General features: G+C 37.9%; 1 protein-coding gene across 1 annotated transcript; it reads right to left on the reverse strand.

Annotated features, from left to right (window-relative positions):
- Nucleotides 1–10,821: 10,821 nt before the first annotated feature.
- LOC140142657 (uncharacterized) lies at nt 10,822–25,748 on the reverse strand. The gene is made up of 6 exons (XM_072164655.1): nt 25,325–25,748; nt 15,893–16,990; nt 15,361–15,621; nt 12,274–12,375; nt 11,731–11,937; nt 10,822–11,473 (listed from the first exon to the last, which is right to left on the reverse strand). Exons 2-6 carry the CDS (start codon nt 16,803–16,805, stop codon nt 11,157–11,159), a joined length of 1,800 nt encoding a protein of 599 aa, XP_072020756.1. The 5' UTR covers nt 16,806–16,990; nt 25,325–25,748; the 3' UTR covers nt 10,822–11,156.
- Nucleotides 25,749–25,961: the final 213 nt, after the last annotated feature.

Below are 25,961 nucleotides of genomic sequence, written 5' to 3' on the forward strand. Positions count from 1 at the left end.
GTTGGCCACACATTCACATGATGGTATGGGTTAAAGATGCACCGAAGTTTGATGAAGATTCTGATGAAGATATTACAGAGTTTGTTGACAAGTATATATCTTGTGAACTGCCCGCTGAGACTGATGAAGAATTACATGAACTAGTGACCAATGTGCAACTACACAGTAAAAGTCATTCGAAATCATGTCGGAAAACTGGAAAAGTATGTCGGTTTAATTTTCCAAAACCACCATCCAACAGAACATTTATCTCCAGACCAGTTGAAGGGATAGAAGGAAATGAAGAAGATCTCGAATATCAAGAAGCTCTTGAACATAGAAAAGAAGATGAGACAAAGGCAAAGGAAACTTTAAAGAAGATTTGGGAACTTGTCGAAGGTAACACTGACGCAGATTTTGAACAAATACTCCGTACCGCACAAGTTACACAATCTGAATTTGAAGAGTACTTAGCATTGGTTACAAGAAAAACACAATAAACCTGAAACGACGTATCCAAGATCAATGGATCAACAATTACAACCCACACTTGATTCGATGCTGGAATGGAAATATGGACATACAGTTCGTGTTAGATCCATTTGGTGCCGCCATGTACATGCTTTCCTACATTACCAAATCTGAAAGAGAAATGGGTGATTTGTTAAGAAATGCACAGAGAGAAGCAAGGGAATTGGGAAATGATGACGCTGTTTCGCAATTGAGAAAACTTGGTAGTGTTTATTTGCAACATAGAGAAATAAGTGTCATGGGCGCCATCTACCTAATCTGTAGCATGCCTCTACGAAATAGTACCAGAAAGGTCATCTTTGTTCAAACTGATTTGGACGGACACAAAATATCATTGCCATTGAAAGAGGTACAAGCAAACGCAGGGAAATCTGAACAAGTTTGGAAAACATCCCAAATTGAAAAGTATATAGGTAGACCAAGAACCTCAAAGTATAATAACATGTGCATGGCTAAATTTTTCTCCAGTCATTATCAAGTATCAGGCAAATCAGATAATATCAATGCCAGTCCAGATGAATTAAATGATGACGAAACAGACAATGAAGAAGATAACGAAACAGATGCTGGAGATATTGAGCAAACTGAACCGAGAATAAACAAGATGTACGTAATGACGAAACAAACAATGAAGCAGATAACGAAACAGATGTTGAGCAAACTGAATCAGAGAATGAACAAGATGTAGGTGATGAAGCAAGTAATGAGAAACAAGCAAAATCTTGCCAACGAAATAAACCAATCGAACTGCAAAATTGCTCCATCAAGATGAAAGAACGTACAAGAGGAAAGCCAGCTGTTATTCGTTACCCAAGAGTATCAGTTAAGAAAGATAGTGAGCGTTATCATATGAACATGCTACGCTTATATTTGCCACACAGAAATGAACAAATCAAGCCAAATGCCTTTACCAAATATGAAGATTATCATATGAAGGGTAATGTGAATATCAATGGCAAAAGAGCACGAGTCAAAGATATAGTTAAAGAAAATATGCAAGAGTTTGAACCAGCAACTGATCAACTAGATGAAGCATGGGATGCGATTCAACATGTTGCAGACCTTCAAGATGCATGGGCAGCAATCAATCCACAAGGTGAACAACAACGTCTAGATGACCAATTAGACCGCAATTTAGTTCAAGATTCAGATGATGAATTTGCCGAAATTGAAGTTCCTGAACTGCAGTCACGACAAAATAAACATCAGGGAGATCAACCTAGATGTGCGATTGAAACATGCGATCCTGAAATAACCGAAGAACAAGCACAACACATGATGCGCCAACTGAACGAAAAGCAACGTCAGGTATTTAATCATGTTTCAAAATGGTGTGACGATAAAGCAAGAGATCAGAGTGTCGACCCATTTCAAATGTTTGTTACTGGAGGTGCAGGAACCGGAAAGTCGCATGTTATCAAATGCATTCAGTACTATGCAAAAAAGTATTTGCACGCATGACAGAATCCGCCGAAGATATGACAGTCTTGTCACTTGCTCACCTTGGAACAGCTGCATTCAATATTTGTGGTCAAACAATCTGCTCCGGATTAAAAATTAATCCTAAATCTCAAAAAGAATACAAACCACTTGGTGAAGAATCACTAAACACTTTACGAGTCAAATATCGGCATTTGCAATTAGTAATTATAGACGAAATTTCAATGGTTAGTACAACTCAGCTGACATATATATTCGGACGGTTGCAGCAGATTAAAGGAACATATACTGACTTTGGCAATGTGTCAATCCTAGCAGTGGGAGATTTCTATCAATTGCCACCAATTAGCCCACCTACACCATTATGCTTTCCACACGACGAAATTTTGAAAGATATATGGAACCCACTCTTTCAAATAGTTGAGCTCAAAGAAATCATGCGCCAAAAAAAGATGATGCTATCTTTGCTCAAATGCTTAATCGGCTACGTGAACGGAAAAAGAAGCAACCACTGCAAAAGACAGACAAAGAATTGCTCGAATCACGAAGAGTTGAGGAAAATAATCTAACAGCGCCTCCTGATGCATTGCATTTGTTTTACCTTAACAAAGATGTCGATAGCCACAATGAAAGAAAACTTGCGTCACTGAACACTGAAATGTTCACCATTAAAGCTAATGACGTTGACCAAAGAGGTGGACGAATTATCCAAGTGCATGAAACGCCACATAGAACAACACGTGCAGATGATACTTCTTTAGCACCTTACCTGAAATTAGCAGTAGATGCTCGAGTTATGCTCATAGCAAATGTAGATGTTTCAGATGGACTATGTAACGGAGTTCCTGGCATAGTGAAAGGAATCGAGTTCTGCAATTCTCAAAATATGCCAATTGTTGTATATGTCAAATTTGACAGTGATCGAGTTGGAGCAAAAACACGAACTACCCAGTTTATTCCACCACACTATGCAGGATGTGTACCAATAAAGCCACGTAAAGAATCGTTCCAGGTTCGAGGTAGAACATTCACTACGACAAGAGAACAGATGCCATTGAAACTTGCATGGGCTGTTACTGTTCATAAAGTGCAGGGCCAAACGACAGATCAGGCAGTGATTTCTATGAAAGGTCTAAGAAAATCGATGGCTTACGTGGCACTCAGTCGAGTCACTCATCTTGAAGGAATGTATTTGATGGATTATGATGAATCCGCATCTTTTGTAATGAAGATATCGAAGCAAACGTCGCCAAAATGCCTACATGTGATCTTTCCAAAGCAAACCCTTTGACAGAAATCGACCACAACACAAATTTTGTAATCGCTCATCACAACATACAGAGTTTACATCGACACATAGATGATCTCAAAAAGAACCCAGAAATAAGAAAGGCCCATGTGATCTGTTTGTCTGAAACATGGCTTACCGACGACAGTAACCTCGACTCTGTTTCAATTGAAGGATACACATTGGAAGTAGTTAACTCTGGAAATGGTAGAGGTGTCGCTATGTATATTCAGAACGGCATCCGTTATACAGTAGTACCACTTTTCAGTAATGAATGTGATATACTTGCCATAAGAACAAGTGGAAAAACAAACTTGCTGGTTGCGACAATATACAAGCCTATGGCAACAAGTACAAGCACGTTTAGCACAGAAATGAACAATATCACAGCCCAAATGGAAGTACTAGATACAGATTACAAAGTACTCGTCGGAGATTTCAATCGCAACTTGTTCAAAGAAACCATTTTACCCGCTTTCAGACAATACCATCAGGTCATCTCCAATTCTACCACCGCTAAAGGAACTCTGCTTGATCACATTTATGTCAAGCCCAAGCCCAAGCAATACCAAGCATCTGTAATGACAACATATTACAGCTACCATCAGCCAACATTTATTGCCATAACGTATTAGCAATTCTTTTCAGGTAAACCATTTAGATTTACAAACAAAGACGATTCCTTGTACTGAAACAAAACAATAAAGGTAAAATGTTTGATTATATGCAAAAGCAAGTTTAAGAGCAGGATAACTGTTAACTTATGTCAAAATTAATATAAACCATGCACTTAGTAATGTCTTGCATGAGAATCTAAATTTTACATATCTTTTTTAAAAAGAATTGAGCTCATTGAAACATCTTTATGTTAATCCAAGTATTTTGTTATACGCAATAATTGTGACATAGCAGATCTTAATTAATATCTATATAACATTGTTTAATTGTACAATGATCTATGAATGTTTCATGAATCGGATTATTTAAATATTCTGTTTTTCCTGCATATTTTATACTCGTCTTTAACAGTTTCAATACCTCATTTATCAAAAAATAAAATACACGAATCATGTCAATCGAATTTCATCATACTATAACTTATATAATATAAAGAACATCGTCATTCCATTGAACTACTTTTCAACATGTTCATATTCAAAGTGTAAAAATTTTTTGTCATTTTGACATTTTCATAATTTGTACACATATGCCTCTTTCTTAGTATAACTTTTAGAAAATGCAACGGGCCTACAATAAAAATTATAAGCCTGCGTATTTCTGTGACATAACCTCGATAATTATGTTGTAATTCTATTTATGCTTTCACATTGTCAGGCCTATTATACATGACATCACTATATCAGATAATATTGTAGTCGCTTTTTATTCACTTTTTTGTAAATTATATATACCTTCACTTTGTGCAATATCAATAAAATATTCTGTTTATATTTTAATAATGTATTAATGTCACTCTGTATATAGCCTACATAAAATAATTTGTCATGAATCATAATAAATTATTTGCAATTATTGTATATACTATATGCTAACCAATAATTATAATTGAGTCTTAGTTAAGACTCGTATGCCCAGGGTAGGGCAATTTGTGCGTAAGTTAGAAATGGGGCAACTTTGTCTTCTCTGCAGACAAAGTACACTGTTCTGGACCCCTTTCTATCTACAACAAAAATTGCACTAGTCAGAAACGAGTCTTAGTCTCCTACTTTGTCTTCTCTTGATTTGACAAAGTACAGTCTTGCGGGTCCTGGGCACTGAGGACGAATCCGCAAATCTCGTGCTGCTTCAAATTGTTTAGGAATATCATCATTTGCATAGCTGAACCACGTGGCTTCAGCAGAGTTGTGTTCGACAAAACACGAACATCTATGCCCGTGACCCTATACTTATCTCCTTTCCCTGCCCACAAACACAAATTTGGTAACCAACATGCCCCTTCTGCCACAAATAACATGGCAAGTGATGCCACGTGCACACATACATTGACATTAGCCAATGTATATGGCGTTTTCATATATTTTGGGGTCAAAGGTCATTAAAAGCTATTAAAGGTTCACAACACGGCTGTGTTCGTGGGTTAGACCACAGCTAAGTCTAGTTACACAGCCGTGACGTTAGTCACGGCTGTGTCTTTTTTCTTACAGGTTCTTTCTTCTTCTTCTTCTTCTTCTTTCTTCTGCCGACCACTACATTTGCTCTAGCACTTACATGCTTGCACCGATTTTGGCCTAACTTGGTCACAATGATCATTGACCATGCCCCTACATGTCACATGAAACTCGTGGGGTCAAAGGTCAAGCAGGGGTCATAGGGGTCAAAAACGTGATTTCAACTCAAAATGCTTCTTCTCTCACAGATTACGTAGGAGAGTGACACCACTTGCACACATGCATTGTTATTAGCCAGTGTCTATAAGGTCCTCACAGATTTGGGGTCAAAGGTCATTAAGGGGTCACTTCCGGTATAAAACGAAAAACCTTCAAAAAATTTTATTTGCTAAGAAAAACATAGGACAGTAACGGTATGTTCACAAATAAATTGTAGTTACTCTGTGCATTTGTGGTATTTTTTCATTTAGGGTCAAAGGTCATTAAGGGGCTACTTCCGGTATAAAACGAAATTCCTTTAAAATGCTTCTTCCACAAATTACGTATGACAGTGACGCCACTTGCACACATGCATTGTTATTACCCAGTGTCTATGGGGTCCTCACAAATTTGGAATCAAAGGTCATTAAGGGGTCACTTCCGGTATAAAACGAAAAACCTTCACAATTTTTTATTTGCTAAGAAAAACATTGGAGGGTGATGGTATATTCACACGTGAATTGTGTTTACCTATTGTACATGTGGTATTTTTTCATTTGGGGTCAAAGGTCATTAAGGGGTCACTTCCGGTCTGAGACGAAAAACCTTCAAAATGCCCCTTTCTGCCACAAATAACATAGCAAAGTGGTGCCACTTGGACCCATTCATTGACATTAGCCAATGTCTATGGGCGTTTTATATATTTTGAGGTCAAAGGTCATTAAGGCGTCAAAACACGGCTGTGTTCGTGGTCTTAGACCACAGCTAAGTCTAGTTCTTCTTTCTTCTTTCTTCTTTCTTCTTTCTTCTGCCGACCACTACATTTGCTCTAGCACTTACATGCTTACACCGATTTTGACCTAACTTGGTCACAACCATCATTGACCATGCCCCTACATGTCATATGAAACTCGTGGGGTCAAAGGTCACGCAGGGGTCATAGGGTCAAAACGTGATTTCAACTCAAAATGCTTCTTCTCTCACAGATTACGTAGGACAGTGACACCACTTGCACACATGCATTGTTATTATCCAGTGTCTATGGGGTCCTCACAGATTTGGGGTCAAAGGTCATTAAGGGGTCACTTCCGGTATAAAACGAAAAACCATCAAAATTTTTTATTTGCTAAGAAAAACATAGGACAGTAACGGTATGTTCACACATAAATTGTAGTTACCCTGTGTATATGTGGTATTTTTTTATTTAGGGTCAAAAGGTCATTAAGGGCCACTTCCGGTATAAAACGAAATACCTTTAAAATGCTTCTTCTCCGACAAATTACGTAGGACAGTGACAGCACTTGCACACATGCATTGTTATTACCCAGTGTCTATGGGGTCCTCACAGATTTGGGGTCAAAGGTCATTAAGGGGTCACTTCCGGTATAAAACGAAAAACCTTCAAAAATTTTTATTTGCTAAGAAAAACATAGGACAGTAACGGTATGTTCACACATACATTGTAGTTACCCTGTTTATATGTGGTATTTTTTTATTAAGTGTCAAAGGTCATTAAGGGGCCACTTCCGGTACAAAACGAAATACCTTTTAAATGCTTCTTCTCCCAGAAATTACGTAGGACAGTAACACCACTTGCATACATGCATTGTTATTACCCGGTGTCTATGGGGTCCTCACAGATTTGGGGTCAAAGGTCATTAAGGGGTCACTTCCGGTATAAAACGAAAAACCTTCAATTTTTTTTTATTTGCTAAGAAAAACATAGGACAGTAACGGTATGTTCACACATGAATTATGGGTACCCAATTCATATGTGGTATTTTTTTATTTGGGGTCAAATGTCATTAAGGGGTCACTTCCGGTCTGAGACGAAAAACCTTCAAAATGCCCCTTCTGCCACAAGTAACATAGCAAAGTGGTGCCACATGCACCCATGCATTGACATTAGCCAATGTCTTTGGCCGTTTTCATATATTTTGTGGTCAAAGGTCATTAGGGGTAACAACACGGCTGTGTTCGTGGGTTAGACCACAGCTTAGTCTAGTTCTTCTTTCTTCTGCTTCTTTCTTTCTTCTGGCAACAAATTTCAAAATGCTTCTTCTCCTACATGTAACATCCTACAATGACGTCACTTGCACATATGCATCGGCTATATCCAGTGTCTATAGGATATTCACAAATTTGGGGTCAAAGGTCATTAAGGGGTCATTTCCGGTATAAAACGAAATATCTTCAAAATGCTTCTTCTGCCACAAATTACATAGTACGATGATGTCACTTACACATATGCATCGGCTATATCTAGTGCTTATAAGTTATTCATAGAATTTGGGTCAAAGGTCATTAAGGGGGTCATTTCCGGTCTGAAAGAACGAAATTACAACGCATTGTCTATGGAGCAGTGTAATACACATAATCATGCATAACTCGCGAACACAAAATCGGAATCAACTGAAATTTTGGGAATAGGTTTTTTTCGTGGATATCTAATGAAAAATGACATAAATAGAGGATGCTAGGATCACGAAATAGTGATATAAAGTGATATAAACGCTCATCGTGCATACAATCAATCAATCGGTCCATGAGTGGCCAACGGTAAGCCGCAGGGGGCCTATACTTCTACTACAGTATATGCAGTTTACACGTTCTCTGTTGACAAGGGGCAGTCTTCATTGAACAGCTCTTTTTCAGAGCCAACAAACCTTTAATTTAGCAGATAGGCGAGGTCTACTTATTTTCTGTAGACAAGGGACAGTCTTCAGTGGGTGGCTCTTTTCAGAGCCACCAAAACTTACAAAATCAGCAGATAGGCGAGATCTGCTTGTTTCTGTAGACAAGGGGCAGTCTTCAGCAAACGGCTCTTTTCAGAGCCACCAAAACCTTTATATTAGCAGATAGGCGAGATCTGCTAGTTCTCTGTAAACAAGGGGCAGTCTTCAGTGAACGGCTCTTTTCAGAGCCACCAAAACCTTTATATTAGCAGATAGGCGAGATCTGCTTGTTCTCTGTTGACAAGGGGCAGTCTTCAGTGAACGAATCTTTTCAGAGTCATCAGTAGACAAGGGGCGGTCTACATGTCTCATTCTTAGGTACTTTGTCCTGAAGAAGTCAATGCTACTCCTGACGAAAGCTTGACTGTTCTAAACTTGTCCGACGGCGAACCCGCTAAAAACCCACTAATTGTTATGAATTCCCGTCGTAAAAGCCTATCCTACAATTTATACATTTTATTTTGTAGCCAAGATTTAAGAGTATATTCATGGATAATTTTAATATCCTGGCATGTAAAATAACAGAGATGTGATGAATGACCCTCGTATGTGCATACATGGTATCGACATCCTTTTAAAAGGACGGAGATGTTACTCCCATGGTTCACTTTTGAAGGAACCATCATACATACTCGAGCTTCTGGCTCAATATAATACAAAGCAAGGACAGGACAGAACAGGGAATAATTCCTATACATTATGCTACATTCGTAGATATAATATAAGGCAAGGGCCGAAACTAAATTCTTGAAGAGTCATACAGTCGTTATTCCTATAGGCCTATACATTATATTACAGAGCGGCATTCTTGAAGTGTCAGAAAACATAGCAGGCCCGTAACTAGGGGGGCGGGGCGGGCGTGGGGGCGGACGCCAATCGCCAAAGGTCAAAAAGTCCCATTTGCGAGCCCAGTGAGCCTAAAAATAGAGGTTTTTTACGCCTTTTGTGGTCAAAAAGGTCTATTGTTTTTACAAAAAGGTCCACTTATTCAAACTCCGCTCCAAGTCCATTTTGTCAAAATCAGCCCCCAATAAATCCTGCTAACGCGCCTGAAGGCAAGGACAGGAGAGAGGAATAATTCCTATACTAGAGAGCGGCATTCTTGAAGATCCATTACGTTATCGACCCCTGTTTTAAGGTTGTGACATGTTTAGTTCTCAAGGAATTCTTCCCTTGTCCCTGATCAGTTAGTCAAACAGCCACCTTATTCAGTCCAGCTTTCCAACAGGACCGTCGCGTCGGCTTAACATCCCTAAAGAACGGAGGAGTTACTATCATGGTTCACTTATATACTTATAAGGAAGGAACCATCATTGATACACTCATAGAAATTGTTCGTTGGCATTACTCAGTAAGTTGATGTAAGTCGTTGCGTCAACTTTCCGAGTAATGCCAACGCGTACAATTTTGAGTAACGCTGACTCGATATCATTATGTTGGTCGTACTCATTTGCACTTACTTTATTGAGTTGTTACAACTCAGAAAATGAAACTAGGTTAGTATAATTTTCTAGAGGTGTGCTATAGTATACAAACTTTTGCACTGATTACAAAAATCAATATTTGAATACTGCTAATTGTGCAGAAAATGATCAAATTACGTGAATTAAGTAACAAAGTACCAAATTGGAATAACTCAAAACAATAAGTACCAGTAACTTAATATGAACGAGTTACATCAACTTACATGTTGAGTTACAATAACTCAACTAATTGGTTCTTTGAACCTTGTATATTTTTCTAAGTTCCCTGAACTTGAATTCAGAAGTTGGCATTACTTAAAAAGTTGACGCAACGACTTACATCAACTTTTAAGTAATGCCAACAAAGTTGATTAGTTGACGGAACTTTTGAGCTTTTTCAGCATTTTTTAAGTTCGGATAACTAAAATGAATTTTGTTTTGGCAACTTTTACACTATTTTTGAGTTGTCCAAACTTACTCCTTTTGAATTGCGCCAACAAGGCGAACAAGTCATTTCTATGAGTGTACTTAAGTGCTTATGAGCTCAATATAGTCTAATAGTGATGCTATAGTTCTTTTACCGCTAACAACATCGATATTTCTCTCCCAACTCTCACCCATTCAACGTCTAATTCGAATTGTAGCTAATTGTACCTTCGTAATGTTTTTGATTTTTGGGCGAGGTGCGGCGTAGCCGCACCCGCCCTATATTAGTCTGACTATTGATGGGAAGAAGTATTTCTATCTGATGATAACAAAACCCCTCTAGGTATGATTACGAAAATGTTTTAAATAACTATTATCTACAAAAATTTATAACAATGTTTAATATAAAATGTTAACATAAAACGTCTTCTGTTATGAGGTGAAGAAGGATTTATATAAAAACAGGGAAAATCTGTTCCAACTGACCAGCAGGGAACCAAAGGATAAGCAATGGATAAGATTAAAATCAGGGAAAATATGACACAACCTCCAATGGGGGAATAACATAAACGTATAAACGTATAAAGTTAAAAACTCTTTTAACTTTTATACGTTTTGTGTTATTCCCCCATTGGAAATCGATGTTGTGTCATATTTTTCCTGTTTTTAATTGTGAAGGGTTACTCATTCTTTCATTTCTCTTGACAATTGTTCATTTGCTCGCCCTATTCCTTTTAAAGGAATTTTTATTTATTACTTCTCCACTACGGGATCCACTACCACTATAATAACCACAAAATATAACAACCTCAATTATTTACAAATATAACCACGTGTTTATATGTTTATAATATGCGTAACCCCATTACCTACTTTACTTGAAATGTGTCAAGAACATAGAACGCATGTGCAAGTATTACCCAAACATTCTAATGGTCTCTTATACTTCTTAAACTGTACCTCATGTTTACTTGAATAATTCTGTAAGAGCTGTGATGAATTTGATCAAGGTGCTGCGACCCATATTGTACTCGCTCTTTATGTCCTTCTTGAACTCTTGCTTTGATTCTTGGTACTGCTCGTACATCTCCATCAAGTGAGCCCCTGTACAGAAACTCAACGGTGAACATAACTCTGGTAGTTCTTTCTCTTTTAGCCAATCCTGAACGTCTTCTTTGGTCCAGGTACTCACATCTTTTGTGGTTTTGTTGGATTGCTTGATAGGTAATCGAGAAGGCGATGTCTGCTGAATTGAAGCTTGTTTAGGAATGACACCAGCAGCTCCTGGAAATGAAGAAGTATGATAATATGGAATAAATGTAAGAAAAAGAGTGTCGAAACTATTACAAAAACAAATATATTCGTGTGTGGCAGTGTCATGATATATGGACGCATAAGTTCAAATCGTTACTTGAAAAATTCGAGCACATTTCCAATCCAATAAATTGGTATTACCTACTTTTCATACCACCAGATTTTGATTTTGGATAATTAGAAAGAAAACATGATAAGAATATGAATTTCTGCTATTTTACCCTTACCGTCTGCTTCGTCACTTTGCCTACTCAGACCTCGCGTTTCAATCTCCTTAATGACGTTTTGCATACCGGTTGTCATCTCATCATCGGAACAGAATCTGAAGTATAACTTTGTACCCAGAACAAGTCCAAGCCATCCATCGGGTTCATAGCCAGCTTCTAGCAGTAGAGGAACGATGGGCTTCTTCTTCTTCATGGCATACGACGCCTCTGGAAATACATTATCCAGACACTTTATCAATCAAGGATTACTATATAATAAAATTTGGGTGGACGAAATAAAAAATAAACGAGATCGAGATCAATAAGAATTATTTATGATGCCGATCAATTAAAACAAAAAACTCATTCAGAGTAGCATTGACTGAGTGTTGGCTCATGCTATCTGAGATCATGAGAACTTGAGACCAGAAGAACTGAACCATGTTCTATTTCCGTTCTGTAAAGTGTACATGTAACTGATATGAAAAACATACATAGCTGATTCTGAGCGCTTTAGTGGCTGCTTCTTTCGCCGGAATATTTTGTACCACAATGTCGTGTTACCTGATCTGCAGCTTTGGCTCTCTTTGTATTTTTCAGTGATGCACATAATAATCGCAGATGATTTTTCTACAGCTTTGGCCATCGCCTCTAACGTATCTCCACCTTTAAGAATAATAGAACATGAAAAAGGGTGATAAAGATCCATCTAGTCGGACCTTACATACTTTAATACATAACTTGCAATTTGAACCGACAGAGTGTTAAGTAAAGTAATTGAGAATGTAATAGCTTTTCTCCGACCTGAGTTTCGCGCACCAAAGCCTATGCATTCTTTACCTATCCTTATCATCTATATATTAATAATACGCATCGTCTGTCTGTGTATCTATTTATTTATTTTATTTATTTATTTATTTATTTATTTATTTATTTATTTATTTATTTATTTATTTATTTATTTATTTATTTATTTATTTATTTATTTATTTATTTATTTATTTATTTATTTATTTATTTATTTATTTATTTATTAGTTCTTATTTTGCCTGGGGAAACCCCATCAGTGCAAGCATTGTTTTTCAGGGGTGCCCAGGGGTCAAAACAAAATACATCAAAATCAACACTTACATTAAAATTAAAAATTTGAGAAATACAGATAATAAATAGAATTGCACATACAATATACTCGTACTTTATAAAAACACGTAAAAATGCATTTAAATACCCATGCCAGCTGGAATTACATTAGATGCACATACTGTGTCGGAGCATTTTAAATATCAAAATTGCAAGAGGAAAAGTAATGAACTAAAAATGGTGTTATGAATATAAAATTTGCTTAAATGCTCCGAGACTTACTGGAAGGGAATTTTTTGAGGTAATTCATTCACATTTTGAGGTAATTCATTAAATTTGCGTTTGTCAGAATTAATTTTGCATGGAGGGGGGGGGGGACCAGATTTCCCTGAGAGCATGATCTCATCACGTGGTTATGGGTTTTATGAACAAAATTAAAAATATTGCACAGGTTGGAAAGAAGACTGCATGTAAGACTTTTGAAAACCATGACATTCAAATGAATAGAGCGGCGATTATGAAGCTTTTGCCACCCAAGGGTGCGAAGCAAAACGTCGATAGGATACCTACGAGGAAGACCGAGAATTATCTTACCAGCTGCATTTTGAAGTTTGTCAAGTTTGGATAGATAAGTCTTGCATGCATTCCCCATACAATGTCACAATAGTCGAAATGAAGGTGTGTGTTGCTGGAGTATATTGCGAACACGGCTAAGCAAACCGATACGTTTGTTAATTTTAAAGACCAATTTATCGGTGTTAGCACTCCAAGTGAGAGAGGGGTCTAACCACATGCCAAGATAATTAAAACAATTTACATTTTTGATGGGGTCGTTTTTGATATAAACTTTGAGAGACTCTTCGGTCCTGCCTAATTTGTGTTGAGTTGCAAGCAGCATAGATTTGGTGCTTTTGACATTCAAAATGAGGTAGTTATTCTGCAACCATTTTGAAATATGATTCAGCTCTGAATTAAGAGTTCTATTAATCCCTTCGACAGATTTACCCTTTACAAAATTGGCTGTATCATCAGCATATAAATAGACCTTGGAGTCAGTACTCTTAAGATGGTTTGAGGGGTCATTTATATAAATTGTAAAAAGCAGGGGGGCAAGGATTGACCCCTGAGGGATGCCAAAATTTACGGGAGCCTTGGTAGAGTAATGATCTCATACTTTGGTTATTTGGAAACGATCATTTAAATACGATGAGAACCAGTCAAGTTCTAGGCCATGCATTCCTATACTCTGAAGCTTTTTAACAAGAACATTATGATGGACCGTGTCGAAGGCCTTTTTAAGGTCCAGAAAGACTGCACCTGTAAAATGACCTGAGCTCATAGTATCAAGCAAATAATATGAGACGTTAACAAGACATAACAGGGGTTATCTGAGGTCACATTAGTAAAAACTGCCGTATGGGCATGAAAGTTGGTCGGTACAGTCACCATCAGCCAGGTAATCGCGACAGCCGAGAACTGCCAAATACGGGTGACCACCTAGTCTATATAATAATACTGATAGTCTGCGACTCTGTGCCTCTGTCTGTGACTCTGTGAGTCTGTCTGTCCGCCTATTTTCTCGGAGACTAGGGGTCGCACGTTCCTCAAACTTGGTGGGTAGGTGCAACTTGATCCGAGTCAGACCAGGTTTGCATTTGTTAGTGGATTACTACCCCGGGGACCCCATCCTGTGGTCTTCTCTCTTACTACCCATAGGTTGCCATGGTCAGCTAGGCTCTCTTATTAACACCGCCTATTTTCTCGGAGAATAGAGGTCGCACGTTCCTCAAACTTTGTGGGTGGGTGCATCTTGACCCCCAGACAGAACAAATTTGTATTTGTTAGTGGGTCAAGGTCACCCGAGGTCATCAAGGGGTCATCTGTGGTAAAATTAGCAAAAACTGCCGTATGGGCATGAAACATGGTGGGTACAGTCAACATTTAGAGCCAAATATTTGGAAGGTCATTTCGGGGTCATCCGGGGTCACCCAGGGGTCATTGAGGTCAAATTACTAAAAAACTGTTGTATGGGCATGAAACTTGATGGGTACAGTTAACATTTAGAGCCAAATTTTTGGAATATAATTTCGGGGTCATCCAGGAGTCATCCGAGGTCAAATTAGTAAAAATTGTCGTATGGGCATGAAACTTGGTGGGTAATTCAACATTTAGAAACAAATTTTTGGAAGGTAATTTCGGGGTTATTCGAGGTCAGTTGAGGTCAAATTACTAAAAACTGTCGTAGAGGCATGAAACTTGGTGGGTACAGTCAACATTTAGACTCAAATTTTTGAATGGTCATTTCGGGGTCATCCGAGGTCACCCAGGGGTCAGCTGAGGTCAAGTTAGCAAAAACTGTCGTATGGGTATGAAAATTGGTGGGTACAGTAAACATTTAGAGCCAAATTTTTGGAAGGTCATTTCGGGGTCACCAGGGGTCAAATTAGTAAAAACTGTCAGATGGGCATGAAACTTGGTGGGTACAGTCACCATCAGCCAGGTAATCGCGCCCAGCCGAGAACCGCCAAATACGGGTAACCGCCTAGTACGTTATAATTCAAATCAACTCACTCATGTCATCCACATCCATCCATACTTTGTAACCAGCTCTTGTGAGAGTTCCTCTGATAGCTAGAACAGTGTTTTGGGAGCCCCATTGGTAGCTCAGCATCAAATGGGTAGACTCGGAATCTGTTTTCACGGTTTCCTCATACGATGGCGGAGAATCAGTCGGTTGTGAAATGCCTTCCTGGTTTCCACTTATCTCCCATAGAGCGTAGGAGCTTGAATCCCTCACCAATTTGTTTTCTGATCTCGCAAGCTGCTTGAGTGCTAAATTGAATACAAATTTGACGAAAATCGTAACATTTCTGATGTTCTAATTCGGAGTGATTTTGGAGGCACAGAGCACAGTATAGGCACAGCGCTATTATTCGTGTCTTCCACTTATGCACCCATGCACCCGCACACATGACACACCCACACACTAACCAAAATACCGGTATGTGAACCTTTAAACATGCATTTATTAACATTTGATTTTTCCTTTTTAAATTATAGTAATGACACATGACGACTTGGTGTTGGGGATACGTGTTCTTACTTGATCTTGTCTTCTGTACTTCTCTGTTCGTCCGGATCTTGTCCACGAAGGCCAGATTCCAGAGTGCCTCTGTTGCCAACTTCCTCTCCTCTTCAGAGAAATCAGATTGAAGCATCCGGATAATGGCTGGTACACCTCCATTATTGAGAATTTCAAGCTTGTTACTATCATTGACTGCGAGATGGTTAAGACCATTCAGCAATTCACTCGCGGTGTAAAGAAACATTACATTAGAATCACCTAAATCTGCTTCATTTAGTATGTGCTGAGCAGAATAAACTGCCTTAATGAAGAGTTCCGTCAAGAATCGAGTTGAATTCTCAGATCTCGTCAGCATCTTGTTTTCCTCTTCATCTATCACATATGAAAGTATAAGCACAGAAAGCATGTTCATTTCCGTGCTTGTCTTACCAATTTGTGATAAAGTTTTGATGATATTGGCATTTCGATACGTATTTCTCTTGTCCGGACATTGTGAGATAATGTTAAGAAGTGTTGACAAGATCGACAATTTTGCTCGCAGTGTAAGATTAATGCCATCGATACTGATATTAGGGACATTGTTAGTAGGATCGTCTAAATATAGAAGCCATTGCTTCATAGTATCAAGAAATGCTTCTGTGCAGATTGATCTACAAAAATCGACATTTGGCTCCGATGTGAATCTTCCGAACAGATTCCCGTACAGCTTTCCCAAGTTGAATTGACATTGAGCTATCGACTGCTTATCTATGTTCCTCGTTTGAAGTTTTCGTAGCAGTGACTTGGAGATTTGAAGAGCGATCTCAGCAAAGTTATGCTGTAAAATATACCGTCCTACTGCAATGCAATTTGCATTAAATTTTTCCAAATCCATTTTATCAATGGCTGTATTGGTTTCCCCCATTAGGTGTGGTGGGACTTTCGCCAACATGTTGAGTGCACCCGCAACCTTAGCGGTACTAAAGTCTTTCAAATCTCTCAAGAATACCAAAGTTTCATCAAGAAGGGGTGCAACTTCTCAATGGATGCTATTCCAGTTACTTCATTCACGAGTTTCCGAAAAAAATAATTTCCTTCTCGAGGCTTAATAGTTTGCTCTTTTTTTAACAACGACATCTGTAATGCAATTTGATATAACAAGATGAAGATTAATAGACAGAAGTTGAACCAACTGACTCAAACAAGAAAATGAGAGGGAATTATGAAAACTACAAACTTTTAAATTGAAAACATACATGTATTTACCATCGAAAATATATCATACTTAATTATATATTCGCCGTAGAAGTGACGTAGTTAATCGGATTAACTACCATAGCAATAGAGGAATACAATTTTGACTATATCGCCCTGCACTACAACGTTCACTCGGTACCTATGCATTGAACCATAGATGTCAAAGAACAGGGATTACCTGCATCGTAATTCTATAAAATATGCATATTAAGCTGATCACTCGCACCTGTTAGAGTGCAATCTGCTTGTAGTGCAGGGCAATCTATTCCAAAATTGTATTCCTCTACTGCTATGGTAGTTAATCCGAATACCTCTCAGTTGTTGACAAGTGTCCCATACCCGATCTCCGGGGCAGCGCATCGCATTTCGCGGCATAGTTTTGTGCTACCATTGAATTCGCCGTAGAAGTGACGTAATTAATTGGATTAACTACCATAGCAATAGATGAAAACAATTTTGAATATATCGCTCTGCACTATAACCTATGTCACAGAACATTCATATCATGCTGATCACTCGCACCTGTAAGATTATTATCTTTGAAAAGAGTGGCATTGTATTCAATCTATGATTACAGACAGACCATAGGTATTGGAGTGTGTGATGTGCCCTGAGTAATTTAATTTGATTATTTATCTTTATTTACAAAATTAATGTTATTTCATGAGTGATGACATGTCTGGGAATTCCCCATCTTCATCTTGAGCAAAAACAAAATGAATCATATCTAACTTCGGATCTTATGGGAATTCCCCTGAGATTGTATAGTGAAAGTGACATCATATGGAAATCCGCTCAGGAAGTGATGTAATGAGAAAGGTTAATGTTATAATTAATGCTTGGGAATTCCCAAGATTACTCATGTGTTGTAAAATAGCAATTGGCTATTAAAATAATGGGATTGTATGTTGTTCTGGGCTAGCTAATGTGCTTACAGTCCAATTCCTTCAAAGAAAGGAAATTGCAAACCAGAAATATTTTATGTAGTCAATGCACATCTGTCAAAGTAAGTGGAAACGACCTGTTTCCTGAAGAAATTGTGTGAAAGGTGAAAATAGCACCAGTTTGGAGATAGAGAATTGCACAAGGAGTTAAGTGTGGAGAAAGCAGCACCATTTCTGAGCAAGAATTTATATGCAAAGGATTTTACGCATAGGATTATAACTGCAAGTCTTCAGTGGACTTCGTTGAACAGTAATCTTCGCAGGACAAGTGAACCAGGATATACATCAAGAACATTGAGAACAAAAACTTTACAATCAACTACAAGATGAAGACTGCCGAATAAGTAACTTTACTAAATTAGTGTATCTGTATGATTGATTGTATGTGCATTTGTTGTCATATATTGCACCAATCATATTTTACTTTCAATTAAAGACTTAAATATTGTTAACTCAATTAATCAGTGTGTTTTGTAGTGCATTCTGAAGTGAATTTGGGAAAAGGTGTTTTTGGCCTTGAGACATAGTATGCGCCTCGTAACAATTGGGGGCTCGTCCGGGAACACAATGCAAAAGAGTTGACATTAATTTACTGAGTTTTAAAAGTGAAAGTACAGTATGGCGGTCAATGCAGAAGAGTTTCTTGAAACTATAACTTGGGAGAAGTTTGATGAGTTGAAGAAGCCTGATTTATTAGCATTTGCCAAACATGATTTGAAAGTAAAGCAAGTTACAAGAAGACAAGTAATCAAAAATGCCTTGATTGAGGTTTTGGTTGATGAAGAGTATTTCGAGGAATCCATTTTGGACAAGAGAAAAGATGTCCAAACTGAAATCGGCGGGGAGGCAGTTAAATTGAAAGAGTTAGATCTGAGAGAAATAGTAATGGACCAAAAGGTAACACTGGACATGATCAAATTAGATAGGGAAAAACAGAAAATGGCTATGAAAGCACGCCAAGAAAAGATGGCACTTGAGCACCAAAAATTAGAAACAGAAGAAAAGTAAAAGGTAGCAAAATTGGAACTTGAAAAACAAAAATTGGAAATGGAAGAAAAGGAAAAACAAACAAAACTAGACTTAGCTGTGGTCTAAGACCACGAACACAGCCATGTTGTGACCCCTAATGACCTTTGACCCCAAAATCTACGAAAACCCCACAGGCATTGCCTTATGTCAATGCATATGTGCACATAGTATCACTCTGCCATGTTATTTGTGACAGAAGGGACATTTTGAATGTTTTTTGTCTTGGACCGGAAGTGATCCCTTAATGACCTTTGACCCCAAATAAAAAAAAAACCACATATGCGCGTTAATTCATGAATTGGATAGTAAAATTAGCAGGCACTCAACTTGGGCTAGATGCAACCCTGATAAGACCTACTCACAAAATTATTCCCGCTGTACCGGTTCATGTTTACCAACATTTCTAATATCGTTTGCGACTGGGTTTTGAGACTAGGGAGTATGTGATTTATGAGACGTCCCTGATTTATGATACTGTTACGTGACTTGGCACTGAAGAGTATGTGATATCAGAGACGTCCGTGAATTACGAGTGCCCCCGAACTGAACTGGTGCCTGAAGCATACAGACAAAAGGTCAGAGATTCAAGAAAGCAAGCAGATCAAACCCATGTAGAATTTGCTAGAGTAAAAGTACAAATGTTTGACTGGTGGCTTGGTTCAAAAGACGTCAAAGATGATTTTGGTCAACTTAAGCAATTGGTTCTTATAGAAGAGTTCAAGAAATGTGTCCACGCTGACATTAAAACCCATTGGGATGAAAGCGCTAGCAAAATTAAAACACTGAGTGAGGCGGCAACGATGGCTGACGACTATGGCTTAACGCACAAGTTGAATGCGAGTAAAGTTAGTCAAAACAGAAGTTATTCAAACAGGTTCAGCTATAACCAACCTAAAGCAAATCAGGGTGGTACACAAGAAGGGAAACCCCTAATTCACAGCATAGTGCTGGTGGTAGAGGGACATACAGTGACCGCATGTCGCATCTTGAAAGCCAAACAAGAATCACAAAAGCAGCACTCATCTACTAGTAATACTGTGGGATGTGCAGTGTCACTTGAGTCAAAGAAACAAGTCAGTCAAATAAAGAAACAAGAATTCCCACAAAAGGTTGGTGAGACAGACAAGGTGTGTGAGGAATTTGAACCGTTTGTGTTAGAGGGACTAGTATCATTTAGTGATAGTAGTGTAGTCCACAGCCCATTAAGATTGTGCGAGGCACGTGTTGTCTACGGTCTATGATTCTGGAAGGAACTTTGCCCTTTAATGAGGATAGTTTAGCTGGTAATGCTTTGATCCAGAGTATTGGGATGGAAATACTTAGTGTACCTCTCCACAAAATTAACTTGAAATCTGACTTGGTTTCTGGTCCTGTAACCATAGACATGAATTGCCAGTCAAGGAAGTATTCATGCTGCTAGGAAATGATTGGTAATGATAATAGTGAGGAAAAGGAGATATTTCCTGCATGTGCGGTGACACGGGCAATGAGTAAGAGGGCCTCTATAGAAACAATTGCGGACAACCAAATTGATGACTTAGGCTACAATTTGGAAGCCACATTTGTGTCAAAGTTGAATGAGAAAGAAGTTAAACTTCCTTCTCCTGGGGATACAAAGACCCCCCAAAATGACACAGCTTCTGAGCATCAACAAATTGGGGAAACATTGAGAGACCCATTAAGTCATGACAAGCAAATTCTGGAGCAACAAAATGACCCAGAACTCAAAGAGATCAATCAAAGGGCATTGACCCTAGAAGAAGCAGATCAAAATTCTGTCTGTTTTTACAAACAATATGGTGTGCTAATGAGAAAATGGCGCTCACCTGATGCACCTGCCGATGAAGAGTGGAAGGTAGTGCACCAAATTGTGGTACCAAAAGTCTACCACACTGAAGTTATTAACATAGCACATGATAGTCCCATGGCAGGGCATTTGGGTGTTAAGAAAACTCACGAAAGAATTCTGAGACATTTCTGGTGGCCCACTCTCAGAAAAGATGTTTCTGAATCTGAATATTGCAAAACATGTCACACATGCCAAGTGGCAGGGAAGCCAAATCATAAAATACCTCCTGCTCCATTAAAGCCAATTCCAGCCTTTGAAGAACCCTTTAGTAGCGTTATTATTGATTGTGTAGGCCCCCTACCAAAGACTAAGTCATGTAATCAATACCTTCTGACAATTATGCGCGCATCAACACGCTCTCCTGAAGCCATACCCTTGAGAAATATTACGGCAGTGACTATAGTGAAAGCTTTTATAACCAAGTTTTTCACATTTGTGGGGCTCCCAAAGCCCAAAATCACAGGGCACTGCGTCATCATACCTATATCTTCGTGTCAAAAATTGCCGTGATAGTACCATGAATCCTCTCATTTTTCAAAAGCTACGCATGGCGATTTTGTTCGAGATAGGCCGAGCGACTCAGGCTAAGCATACCATTTACATGATATGAGATACCATAGCCCTGCCGCTTAGTTTCTATTCTACGATTTGCGCATTATCAGTATCACATATGGTGTTACTATTATAGAAAATTCGATTTGTTTTCAGGTAAAACGCAGGTTTTGTTTCCAGTACACTAACTCGAAAAGCAATACACTAATTAGCGGGGCCTTGCTGTTTGCTGTGGATATCTTTAACTGCATTTTATAAGTAAAGATTTTGAAATCCAAAGTAAAAATTGTGATATTTTCAACTGCTTGAGAAATGAATTATACAAAGGAACCCGTGTAAGATCCAGCTGCTGTATCTATAATACAATGTACATTTATCGACTTTCTTTCAATAATAGAATATCGATTCAATCGAATTGAATACATGTCTCCATTTTGAGTTTGTACTACACCTCTGAGCGACAAAGTGATCGATTTCGAACCAGGTGAAAAAGTTCTAGTACTGTTTCCAATTCCAGGACACCCATTACAAGCCAGATATCACGGCCCATGTGAAGTAGAGTCAAAAGTGGGTGAAGTAGATTATGTTATCAAGACTCCTGGTAGACGCAAGAGTAGGCAGTTATGTCACATAAATATGCTCAAAGAGTATGTTGAAAGAAGTGACAGCGGCATTTCAAAACCTGTGTGTACAGTAAAACATGCTGATAATGTAGACAATTTAACATGTCGATGTAGACAAAATCGCCGATGTAGACAAGAGTAATGATGGCAATTCTGATGTCACATTTGACCAGGATAAAGAGCTGGAGCACAGAGAGTATAATGTAAACTTGAACAATTCTGTTGTGCTCACTAATTTGGACTCAAAGTTAAATCATCTTTCTCAAGATCAACAAAGTCAAATTGCAAATATGATTCACAAATTTGACAATATATTTCCTGATACGCCAAGCAGAACAAATGCTGTATTTCATGATGTAGATGTTGGTGATACAAAACCAATCAAGCAGCATCCTTACAGAGTCAATCCATTGAAAATGGAACATCTCAAAAATGAGAATTATATGCTAGGCAATGATATCATAGAACCAAGTAGTAGTGACTGTAGTTCATCATGTATCCTTGTTCCCAAGCCTGATGGTTCATACAGATTAGTAGCAGATATGAGAGCAGCAAATGTTCATTCAAAGACAGACTCCTACCCTATTCCAAGAATTGATGAGTGCATAGACAAAATTGGGAATGTAAAATTTGTTAGCAAATTTGATCTTTTGAAAGGGTACTGGCAGGTTCCACTCACAGACCGTGCCAAAGAGATTTCTGCCTTTTGTACAACATTTGGTCTTTACCAATACAAAGTTATGCCATTCGGGTTGAAAAACGCACCCGTAACCTTTCAGAGAATGGTAAATCAAATTGTGGCAGACATAGAGGGACGTGAAGCGTATGTAGATGATTTGATTGTTTACAGTCAAAATTGGGAAAACCACATGGAACAACTCCATGAATTGTTTGAGAAGCTGTCTGAAGTACAATTGACAGTCAATCTGGTAAAAAGTGAGTTTTGCCATGCCACAGTCACATACTTGGGATATGTTGTAGGTCAAGGTCAGGTGAAACCTATCAAAGCCAAAGTTGAAGCATTTGAGCAATACCCCATACCTGTAAACAAGAAGGCACTCATGAGATTTTTAGGAATGGTTGGCTATTACAGAAAGTTCTGTCCAAACTTTTCAGAGATAGCAAGTCCTTTGTTGAAGAAGGATGCAAAATTCATTTGGTCAGAGCAGTGTGAAAATGCTTTTCACAAAGTCAAATCAATAATCATGAGTTCACCAGTACTTACTGCACCTGATTTTCAGAAGCAGTTCAAGTTGACTGTTGATGCCAGTGACATAGGCTGTGGAGATGTTGTGATGCAAGAGGGTGAAAATCAAATTGATCACCCTATATGTTATTTTTCAAGGAAATTCAACAAGCACCAGAGAAATTACTCCACAATTGGAAAGGAGTGTCTGGCATTGCTATTAGCATTGCTACATTTCGATGTGTACTTGGGTACCACAGTATACCCTGTGCTTGTCTTCACAGATCACAACCCCCTCACCTTCATCAACAGGATGAAGAACAAAAACCAAAGGCTGGTGAGATGGAGTTTGACCTTGCAAGAGTACAATCTGGACATCAAACATATTAAGGGAAAAGACAATGTAATGGCTGATGCCTTGTCCAGAATTGCATAAAACTTACAAACAAAAATTCTTTTAAAAAGGAACTTGTGTGACAAGTAGTCACTGTGTATGTTGAGTTAAGCACTCAAAGTTAATAATGTTGAAGTTGAAGTAAAGGGCGAAAATATTTAAAAAAGTTTTCATTACATTCAAACTTTCTTCTTTTAAGGGGGAGGGTGTGATGTGTCCTGAGTAATTTAATTTGATTATTTATCTTTATTTACGAAATTAATGTTATTTCATGAGTGATGACATGTCTGGGAAATCCCCATCTTGAGCAAAAACAAATTGAATCATATCTATATCTGCATATACCCTGAGATTGTAAAGTGAAAGTGACATCATATGGGAATCCCCTCAGGAAGTGATGTAATGAGAAAGGTTGATGTTATAATTAAGGCTTGGGAATTCCCAAGATTACTCATGTGTTCTAAAATAGCAATTGGCTATTAAAATAATGGGGTTTTCCCGTGCTTGGTATATAAGAAAATGTAAACATAATTCTTCACAGTTGTATGTTGTTTTGGGTTAGCTAATGTGCTTACAGTCCAATTCCTTCAAAGAAAGGAAATTGCAAACCATAAATATTTTATGTAGTCAATGTAATACTGCCTGCCAGTGTTGTCGGAGAAGATCTAGTTTACGTCCACACCAAGTTTAAAAAAGGGGTAAAAAGCCACACAGGAAAGATTTTTTAAGCTGTGGCCCCTTTTTTACGTTTTGAAACATTTTTTGGTAGATAACGTTATGCAAAATCTTGCTCGCTGCGCTCGCATCACATAATAAGACATTTAAATGTAGCATTTGTAAAGGGGGTAAAGTTTTGTTGGCACGTCTAAGGGTGGGCAAACACAAAACGTTTTCGACATCATTCGCAAAAGGTAATAAAAGGTTGTCAGAAAACGTTTAAATGTCGTGTTATATAAAGGGTACATTAATGGTATAAAACGTTTTCATAACATTAAATAACATTTGTTGGTAATTTACTGCACAACAAACACAAATGTTTTATAGAAAACATTTAAATGTCGGGTTATATAAAGGGTATAAAAACGTTTTAATAACATTCCAAAAACATTTTTGAAAACTTGGTACAAATCATTCTGAACAGAATGTTATTTTGGGGTTGAAAAAATATTTTACAAAAAATGTTTGCCCAAAATATTTACAATAAAGTTTTTAAAATGTTTTCACGACCTTTATATAACCCGACATTTAAATGTTATTAAAACGTTTTGTAAAAAACATTTTAAGAACATTTCTGTGTTTGCTGGGTGCAAATATTTTAACATAATGTTATTTAAGTGTTGACAAATTATTTTTTAATAATACGGCGAAAAATAGTTTACAATGACATTTTGAAAACATTATAAAAATATTGTTGTAGTGTGTTTTCATACAAAACGTTTTAAAACGATTTCATGACCTTTATATAACCCGACATTTTAATGTTATTAAAACGTTTTTATCTAAAACAAAACCCAAAATATAACTTATTTAAAACGTTTTTGTGTTTGGACCCCACGCGGCGCTGGTACACTTTATTATTGCAAAGAACTTAAGGATAATATTATTATGATCTATAAAATGAAAATATGAAAACATACCTTGCGAACTTCCGAACAGTGTAGATCACAGTGTGGGGTGAATCAGTAAGAGCATATTTCTTGTTAAAACATTAGCACCGTCATTATCATGGTCAAGTATATTCACTGCTGCAGGAGTTTCACACCGTATCAATGGTATTGGTATTCCTTTACCATTTACAAAACACATCAAAGCAGTAGAACAAGTTAACAACAAAAGCTCAGAATAAATGTGTTTTTAATAGTTTCTTGAAAGTGTTTGTGGATGTTGCACCTTTAATGTGCAGTGGTGTTTGGCAGCAGTAGCAGGAAATCTGTTATCAGGTGTTTTCTGAGTATACATGTACATGTACAAAAGTTAACGCGAGACGAAGGTGTAGCTATTGTGCGAACTATAATATTACGCTAAACCATGACCGAAGTCGGAATCGCTTGTGCTATCTGCCAAAATGATATGACGAACTTCAACTTGCAGGTCAGTCATGCACAACTCGTAAAAGAACCAAAATGATATTTGGCAGACAATCTAACGTACACGTTTAAAAAAGGTATTGAACTTTAGTCATGGCAATTTTTGGCAGGTCGAGGGGGCGGGCAAGCAAATTTTGGAACGCCGTTTGTAAATTTAACATTATTGCACAGCCCCTTATGATCACTC

The sequence above is a fragment of the Amphiura filiformis genome, chromosome 20 (assembly GCF_039555335.1).
Source record: "Amphiura filiformis chromosome 20, Afil_fr2py, whole genome shotgun sequence".
NCBI classification, from domain to species: Eukaryota; Metazoa; Echinodermata; class Ophiuroidea; order Amphilepidida; family Amphiuridae; genus Amphiura; species Amphiura filiformis.